The sequence below is a fragment of the Pseudopodoces humilis genome, chromosome 16 (genome assembly GCF_049639895.1).
Source record: "Pseudopodoces humilis isolate 2021_Gansu_Grassland_sample_001 chromosome 16, ASM4963989v1, whole genome shotgun sequence".
NCBI classification, from domain to species: domain Eukaryota; kingdom Metazoa; phylum Chordata; class Aves; order Passeriformes; family Paridae; genus Pseudopodoces; species Pseudopodoces humilis.
The window spans coordinates 11924807-11934123 of NC_142215.1; the positions used below are offsets into that span (position 1 = coordinate 11924807).

General features: G+C 51.0%; 1 protein-coding gene across 1 annotated transcript; it reads right to left on the reverse strand.

Annotated features, from left to right (window-relative positions):
• Positions 1-3678: 3678 nt before the first annotated feature.
• BCL2L10 (BCL2 like 10) lies at positions 3679-6850 on the reverse strand. Its single transcript, XM_005521486.3, has 2 exons — positions 6435-6850; positions 3679-4843 (listed from the first exon to the last, which is right to left on the reverse strand). The coding sequence occupies exons 1-2, from the start codon at positions 6834-6836 to the stop codon at positions 4712-4714; spliced, it is 534 nt and encodes a 177-aa protein (XP_005521543.2). The 5' UTR covers positions 6837-6850; the 3' UTR covers positions 3679-4711.
• Positions 6851-9317: the final 2467 nt, after the last annotated feature.

The following is a 9317-nucleotide window of genomic DNA, read 5'->3' on the forward strand; positions in this document are numbered from 1 at the left end:
AGCAGGTTGGGTCAAACACAAGAACTCCCTCAAGTGAACTGTATTCACAGGTCAGAATCATTACAGAGGTTCAATCCAGCAAGCACGAACTTTCTGCAGTGTCTACAGTGGCTCGGCACACAGACACATTTTCCAGTGCCCTGCACTGCAGTCTCTTACTACAGACCTCATCCAGATTCACACCTCGTCCACAGATTCACTCATCCCCATGGCCAGTGTGGCCCCATCTGAATTAAAGCACTCATTTTAACAGGTTTAATTCTCAACTGAAATAAATGTGCAACACACACCAGCTTGGGTGAACATCCAGAAACCGTGGCAAGTATCAGTTCCAGGCTGTAGTGCTAGAAACTTACCACAGGCTGGGCAGGAGCACATAGCCTGCTTGAAAAGACTCTGACAATGAAAGCCAGGTCCTCTCTTCCACCTCTCATTTGAATTAAACAAATAGACCAAGCCCAGGCAGAGAAAAAATCCAACAAAATGATCTCATTAGTTCAGCAGAGTTGATTTTTAGACTTCCTGCATTTGACTTCAAGTAAATCAGGATTTTATGTTTTTATTTTTAACTCTGTTCTCATTTAAAAACTTCAGTTAGTGACAGGATAATTGTTAACAGTTTGAAGATAACATTTAGAAGTATTCCTAATAATGGCAGCATTTAAGAAGAAATTACAATGACACTTTTTAAACCTGAAAGCAAGTAATTTCCCAGCTGTGCCTGCTCTCCCCACACAGCATTTTGTCCTGGGAAGGACAACCCAGCTCGAGTCTGGTACGGAAAGCAGCCGGAGAAACAGAAGTGAAACCCAGAAGTTTGTTTTCATTATCTAAACAGAATGAGCACAAGAAGTGAAATTATGTGAATAAATGCTATGCACTTGACCTTTTTTCTTTTCAGTGATTCTCTGGGGGGCTTTTTGGCCATCCAATTGCTAAGTCATTTGTAACAGGGCTCTTTGTCCTACCCAGGCTTGGGTACCACCCTGCAGTGTGCATGGGCAGAAAAGGACACAGCAGCAGCACCAATTCCTCCAGTGAGACGTGCCAGACCAGATTTTTTGCATACCACAGCAAAGCAGCTCACCAACTGCCATGTAACCATCCTGCAACTCACGTTTTCTGAGCTCTAACAGTGCCTCATTTTTTCCAAGTCAAAAGGAAACCCACTGGCCAGTTCAGTGCTCTTAATAATACTGATGGGGAAATTGCTTTTTCCTTTAATGAGCGGCTGGGCTGCTGCAACAGCACTGCAGCCTTGGCCCGTGGTTCCAGTGGATGCCCCTTCAGAAGGGAACTGTGTAGGGAGCAGGTGCAGTGCCAGCAGGTAACACTGACAGCTCCAGTGAGAACACTGTGAGCACCTCTATGGACTGGGAACACTGAATTCCCCATCCCTCAGCCCTGCAAAGATCTTCATACACAGCACAGCAGGGAAGACTCCAAACACAAGTATGAGCAGCCAGGTGATGGAAGAGCCCTGCCAGCACCCTCTCTCCTCTCATTTTCCCTCAAATGCAAGATCCTGCCAGCACTCAGTGGGGCCCCTGCAGCAATTACCATGTGCTAATCTTCAGACAGGATGAGCCTGCTGCATCCACCACAGGCCCAGGAAGTACAGCAGTGCTGGAGAGCCAAAAGCTGCCGTGAGGATTAGACACAGCCTTGTACTGAAACACCACCTACTCCCCTTCTGCATTTAAAGGAAGGAACAGCAGCCTCTTGCTTCCCCTTTTGAGGGAGAAAAGCGGATGAGCAGCAGTGTGTTTCAATTGAGAAACACATTACTTCATTGAGACAAACTGTCAAGCTGAAACCGAAATAAATTTTTTTTAAATACATCAGAAGTCATGCAAATGTTAGTTAGTCTGAACTGCCCTGGAATCAATGGGGCTCCAGTGATGTAAGTCCTGCTCTTCAACCCTACATTCCCAGGTCAGCAGAGAGCAGCTTGGGGAGCACGGCTCTGGCTAGGAGGAGCAGTTTACCCCTTGTGCCAGGTTGCACAGTCTGAGCTGTGCCCCCTGCTCTCAGGGGACTGAGCACAGGCTCCCAGCAGGCACCAGAATAGCCTGGCTCCAGGCAGTATTGTCACCCACTGCAGAGCTGCACTGCAGCCTTCTGACTCAGCTTTGTAGCTTTCCTGGCTCTTAGGAAGCTCACTCACAGCTTCTCCCGGGCCAAGACAGACCAGAAGATGCTCTTCAAGCTGCACCTGAACAGGTCAGGTTTGCACCAAAAGCTGCTGTGACTTTGGTTAAAGGACATTTCCAGGCTGGGCTTGTTGGGGTTTTTTTCACTCTTCCAGAGCACACTGTAAAAGCCAGCATAAATATCTTCTCTGCTATTGTTTTTGTGGGGCCTGCCAGATCAGATTACACTGAAAATCAAGATACAGATATTTTATCTTTGTTCTGTTTGGCACAGGAGAGACATTTGACCTCTGTTTAGAGCATTTCTTGCCCTGTCATTCCCCATGCTTTTCATCATATATCCCTAAGCATCCCATTTTAGAAAATACTTTCAGTTCCCAGGGCCAACCAGCTGACTCCCACTGCAGACAAAGCTTCGGGCACAGCCCAGAGCACTCAGCTGCCACACACACAGGCATCATCCCTGCAGGAACTTGAGAGAGGAACTGAGCACAGGCCTGCCCCATAGACTCCCAATCCTTCTGCTGCGAGAGGGGGCAAGCTGGAGTTTAGAGAACTGGAAGCTGGAGAACAAGCAGACGTTTATTCAGAGCCAGCAGCATGAGGGGGAGGACCACCAGCTCCTTCCTGCCTCCGCGGGACTTCCCGTCCCTGAATGTCCCTTTTTGTCCTTCTCCCACATCTGTGGCCAGCCAGCACAAGGCTGCTCTGTCCAGCGAGCCCGTGGCCACCGCACGCCTGCCCCAGGACCCAGTGGCAGCAGGAGAAGCAGGGTGGCCACTGCCAGGCACGGTGATGCTGACCTGGCTGCCAAGCTGAGCTTTCCCAAGAGGAAGTCGGCTGCCCACCAGGTGCTCTTCCCACCAAGGGGAACCTCTCAAAGGGCAGAGCTGGGGGCCCACAGGCAGCCGGGGAGGGAGGCTGAAAAATGGACTTGCAGCATTTACCAGGCATCAGAGCCCCCAACGTGGAGACAGGGGCGTAAGACCTCTTAAAAGAGTAAAGCCCAACATCCTCAACAATTACAGCTGCTCAGTAGGACTAATCCAAGAAGGTTGAACTCCACCGACACATTGCACAGTTGTCATCGTAACATGTATCAGAAACTTCAGTTTCAGTAAAAAAGCATGCATGTGTGAGAGGGGCAGCAGCAAGTCCTGGCAAGGAAGAAACAAGAGCTCTGTCATTATCTACAAGCAGAAGCAGCTCTTGGAGGAGCCTGACTGCACCCAGCTATGTTAGTAAACTTTGGAAAGCTTTGGCCTATAAAACCACCAGGCTGTTTCCAGTCACCAGGGTGAGGATGGACCTTCAGGGTGGGGTTTTCCCCTCAGGCTGTGTTAGCTCTAGTTGGGACTGCAGGGCTGCATTGAAGACTGGTATCAAACTGCTCTGGTGCTGCACAAGTCCTCATCTCAGGTCAAAGCACCAGCAGTACAGTGAATATAAGCTGATACATCCAGGTAACCACCAAAACACTCACTGTCTGAGCACCAGCACGCAGCCGATCTAATAATCAGGAAGGTTTTTTAAAATAAAAATACTTAACATTTATTCACCTTAGAAGTCACCATAGCAAAATTGTACACGTTGTGAGTAACCCAGGAACATTATTAAAAAGCTACCAGAAACATAAGGCAATTTGTACAACCATTGAAAGAAATACACAGCATTTTGAAAACAGAGTGAAATATTACTCAAACAAGACAACGCTTGATACGCACTAGAGTGACAAGAACCAGCATTAAGTTTTAAACAAAAATAAAGATGTCATGGCTACAAGTATTATACAGTGATAAATACTTCAAAAATATATTAAGATATATGGAAATTCTCACTTTGTAAGGGAAATCCAGAGAAATTCCAGCCTTCACTGGATTTCAATATACCAATTAAGGTTTAATATTTAAATTCTTTTCCTTTCTGTAGGAACCAGTACTGCAGCCATTACTGTCCTGTATCAATACTTACCTTCTTGTAGTGTAATGAATTCAGCCTTATGTTACATTAAGCCCTAATGCTTCTTGCATCACAGGCACCAATTGCTCTAAATCAACAAATGAGTTGCCTTTTGATTACAAGTGCTGTGCACCACGTTTGAAGCCATAAACCACGTTAGATCACAGTCAATGTTTGCCCACTTTACAGCATTAATGAACGCGGGTTCCAAGACTTGCCTCCACGTAAATAAGACGTCTTGAACAGAGGGGTTTAGTAGCAAGCCCACCATAATGTTTTCCTAGCATAACATCAAGCACTCAGAAGTTACAGTACATGAACCATGCTAAAGTTTAGGTTACACCTTCAAAAGAGAAAGTCCAGAGGATGTTTGGAGACAACAGGTTTTGAAGATGCACAAATAGTGCTCTAGTACACATTTGTTTGTGCTGTTACTGGGTAGCAAGTGAAGCAGTTTATAGCCAAGGTGAGGCAGTTTTCTGTGCCAGTTTAAAAATATAGACTTCTTCTTAGAGGGTCTGTTCTATAGAAAATAAAGTGAAATCTGGTAAATTGTCAGTTTTGAGAGTACTTTCCCACGGCAAGATCCGTTCGTGGGCCTACCGCACCAAGAGAAAAGCCAATCCTGCCATGCCGATGCCCGCCGCAGCTGCCATGATGGCATTGCCGATGGTGCTGCTCTGCTCGGCCGCCTCGGAGCCGTGTCTGCCGAAGAAGCGACAGAAGCCATCCTGCAACAGAAAGGACATTGAGTTGCTTAGCTTGCACTTAACTGGATTTCTTTAACAAGCCTTTGAGCACAGTTTCATCCTCCCAGCTCAGCCTCCGTCAGCTGCAGAAGTCTCTATTTCAATCATCAAAGTCTAAACCCACTGCCTTGGGCACAGGCAAAAACATTTGTGGGAGGCTTTGAACAAGGCAACTGAAAGGAGTAGCTACAAGTGTTTGTACACTTCCCTCAACAGACAATTGGAACGCTTCCTACTGAGATGCTCAATGTGTCATTACATACTTTTGCCCCTTTTAGGCAAGTTTCTGATGGAAATTGCCAGCATTGTTCCTCCCAATTTAAGTTTCAGAAAGCATCTAAAACACAGGATATGGAAATTTCCACTTTTAAGACAAGAGCCCAAAGCCAGTCCCATCTCGGTGGACGTGGGATTGATTACACAGTCTCTTGGAAGGGCCGGGTGGACACTGCTCAGAGCTGACCTATGACAGAGCAAAGCTGGCAGCTGCTCTCCCAGATCATTGTGATAATCAGAAGTGGCAGCAATACAACTCCAGATGGTCGTGTTTGAACTCTGCTCCGCAGATGTCTATGTAAACAAGTTATACTCTTAATTTCTTCCGGAACTTTGTTCTTTACACTTTGATTTGTGCGAACAGGCAATATGATTTTGCAGATTTTGCCAAGTGACAGTGTATGCTGCAGCCAACCACCACACTGTTCTGCATGGCCAGATGGACCAGTGACCACTGGAAAACCAAGTTCATTTTGGTCTCTGGAAAAGTCAACGAAACCAGTGGCTACGTCCCCTCCTTTCTATTTTTAGTGCTTATTTGTACTGACATAAAGTATTCCACTAGGACTGGAAATAGGAAACGAGCAGTTCTGTGGGACAACTGACATTTTGTTCAGAAACACAGGCACCGACGCCTCAAAAGCTGTACCTTCAAGTGTGCATCTCGAGGGGCAAAATGCCCACATCTTCCTCCCCAGGCCCGACCCGACCGGCTTTGGGACAGAAAGGAACAAGAGCCGCAGGTCTGGAGGGTGGGTGCCTTAATACACAGGTGTACTTAAGAACAAGCACAGGTTTGTGCTCGCACCTGGAAAGCACCTGTGCCAGCCTGCTCGCTGAAATCCCCTGGCTGTGGACACGACGGGAAGGCAAATCTCACTCCTTCACCCAGCAGCATCACTCCTGCGGTATCGGGAGGCTGCATCCCAACGGGATCTGACTGCGCCGCAGCACTGGGTACCCGCAAGCACCCCAATGGCCCAGCGCCTACCCACCCGTGTGGCGATGGCCAGCAGCGCTGGGGACACCCAGAGCGTGTGGCGATGGCCAGCAGCGCCCGGGGACACCCAGAGCGTGTGGCGATGGCCAGCAGCGCCCGGGGACACCCAGAGCGTGTGGCGATGGCCAGCAGCGCCCGGGACACACCGCGCTGCCCATCGCCGGCAGCGACACGGACACGTCTCCCCCCGGGACGAGCCGCTGCGCGGAGCCGGGGACTGCCCTGCCCCGCTAACCGGGGAGGGAGCGAGGGTCCCGGCACTCGCCCCAGGCCGCTCCCCGCCCCGTCCCCGCTCACCCATCCGCCGTGCGCCTCCAGCCACTCGCCGCGCTCCTCGGCCAGGTAGGCGGCCAGGTGGGCGGCCAGGCAGCGCGGCCCGTCGCCGCAGCCCCGCTCGGCCAGCGCGGCCGCCAGCGTGCCGGCGAACACCACGAGCGCCAGCAGCCGGCCCCAGTTGAGGCCGCCGTCAGCCTCCAGCTGCGCCGCCACCCTTCCCAGCAGCGCGGCCGCCCCCCGCGGCTCGGCCCGCGCCAGCGGCGCGCAGGAGCGGAAGAAGGGCCGCTCCTGCCGCTCCAGCTCGGCCGCCGCCCGCCGCAGCGCGGCCGCCGTGGGGCTGGGGGGCAGCGCGGCGCCGCCGCCGCGGTGCTGGAAGTAATCCTCCAGCAGCAGCGCCGTCTCCTCCTTCAGAGAGCGCGGCATGGCGGCTGCCCACGGCGGCGGCCCCGCAGCAGCAGCTGCCGCCGACTAAGAGGCGGGGCGGCCCCCCGGCCCGGCCCGGCCCGCCCCGGGCGCTCCCCTCCTCCGGGGCGGGGCCAAGCCGGGGTGGGCGGGCACGTTCCGTCGGGAGCGGACCGCCCGCATCCCTGGAAAGGCATCGGCGGCGGATCGCTGCGGGCCGAGCCGGGGAGACGCTCAGTTATTATGGTGCTGGCTCCCAGATATTTGTTATCTTTTGGGTTTTGGCCTTGTTCCACATTAGTGGCCCGCCCGAACCTGTATTCTTTCCATCAAAGGAGATGGAGATTTTCCAGGATTATGGGGTGAGTGCAGTGGGTATTTACCCAGCAAATGCAGTGGCCTTTGCTTTTCGATGAGCATATAGGCAAAATACAGGATTAGGACCTTCATGGTGCAAAGGTCGGGCCCTTAACACTGCTGGTGTAAAGCGGCTGAGAACAGCGCTGCCCAAGGCTGTCATTTGCACAGCACACGGAGCTGCCCGGCGGGACACCTCCCCTGCACCCCCACCGTGCCCTGGCAGCTCCACCAGCTGCTTCCCAGCCCATCGATAGCCCATAAATACCGCCTCCAGCCCTGTGGCAGACCCGGCACAGGGCGCACCCAGCTTGTGAGTCCTGCTCGGTGCCCTTGGCAGGTGAGGTGCTGATGCTGGCGTGGGCCATGCGCGGCCGTGCCCGCAGTGTCCCAGCACTGCCGTGCCCGCAGTGTCCCAGCACTGCCCTGCCGTGCCCGCAGTGTCCCAGCACTGCCCTGCCGTGCCCGCAGTGTCCCAGCACTGCCCTGCCGTGCCCGCAGTGTCCCAGCACTGCCCTGCCGTGCCCCACTGCATTGCCACCGCCTGGCACCGCCGCATGCTCTCGCCTCTCATCCCACAACCGGCTCAAGGTGCCCATCGCATCAGCACAGGGCTGCTTGGCCTCACTCCATCTGTCTTGGGATACAGCTGTCTCCATTTTACATCTCCATTAGAAAATCTAAAAATAGGTGGTTGGAATCAATCCTGTTGCAATTTCTCAGATCGCTATCAAGAACTGGCCTGCCCCCTTAGAGTCCCTCCTAAGGCAAATTTTAGTTCGACATCCCCGTATTTGGCTTTTGTTTTGTTTTGAAGCAGGGAAATACAGTGTGTTTATGTGCTACAGCAGCGGCTGGAATGAGATCTTTACTTTTCACAAGAGCTTTACGTACATGCTTTTAAAACAATTTTTCCTTTTGATTGTTAATCATTCCTCACAGCAGGAGTGCAAGAGGGAGAGGCTGCTCTTTCTCTAGCAATATCCTTTTCCACCCTTCCTGTTTATGTAGCATTTTTGTTTAACAGGACAGAGCCGTCTGATAGTGACAGCCTCAGCTACAGCTCCCTTCTCTCCACACGTTTATGGAACAGAGGTGTTTCTGACACAAGTAGCTTGACATACCAACATGGAAATCTCAAAATCCTAGGTTTTCCAAAGCCTCCCTGGACAGCCTTTAGTGAGTAAAAAATACAATGGGTACTTCAGTGTCCTGTTCCTCTAAGTGTCAGTTATCTGATGGGAAGTTGAGGCCCATCCTGGTTCATGTTTTCACCATTACCTCAGGAACAAAGAGGTGATTTTCACAGGTGGCAAGCCCGCACACACAAGTCCAAAGGCAGTGGCTCTAAAGTGCAAAACCCACAGCATTTCTCCATGCAAGAACAGAAGTGCAAGATGCAATGTCAGACTCATTCTCACTGGATCTGGTGACGGTTTGGGCACTGATGTCACTCACAACAAGCTGGCTCAGCACTTTCTCCAGGCCCTCAGAAGAGGGGAAATGAAACAATGCACCTAAATTAAGAAGGTGCTTTTTTCAGTGTCTAAACTGAGCACTTCTACCAGCCACTTTCAGGCTGACCATAAAACCTACACTGAAGTCGAGAGGACAGCTGGCCACAGCTCAGTTCTCTCCTGACAAGGCAGAAAGCTGAACTGCTGCACTTCCAGGTGATCTGCACATCTGCTTTACCCAAAAAGTCGTAGCCTGGGCCCTCAACAATTTCAGTTCCTGGCCTTTCACTGGCATCCTGCTGGAACACAAGGAGCTCCCACAAAACATACTCTGCATTTTCCAGTTCCTTCTTGGGTATGGCAATAAGGATCTGGAAAGACAACATTACATCGGCTGTGATCCTTCTGAACAGGAAAGCAATCTGAATTCTGGCCTCCTGGGGGGAACTGAGATGGCATTCCAAATACTTTCATGGACTGCTCACTCTCATTTGCTGTGGTTCACCTTGGGTATTCCCAGAAGATATTCCAGAAGCAATTTTCTGGTAGATCTGGATTTTACCTGAGATTTTTTTTTGAGAAATCATTTAAGAAACTGTGTGGTGCAAAAAGTGAATGTCAAAAAAATAGCAAAAAACCAAGTACCTACCATTACAAATACCTAAGCAATGGGAAGAATTACTACATA

What these genes read in the sequence shown, in the direction of transcription:
- BCL2L10 (XM_005521486.3), bottom strand. Translation starts at nt 6,836, where the DNA reads ATGCCGCGCTCTCTGAAGGAGGAGACGGCGCTGCTGCTGGAGGATTAC. An exon ending in TGGAGGCGCACGGCGGATGG is followed by an intron (nt 4,844 to 6,434) that starts GTGAGCGGGGAC and finishes TTTCTGTTGCAG; the next exon opens with GATGGCTTCTGTCGCTTCTT.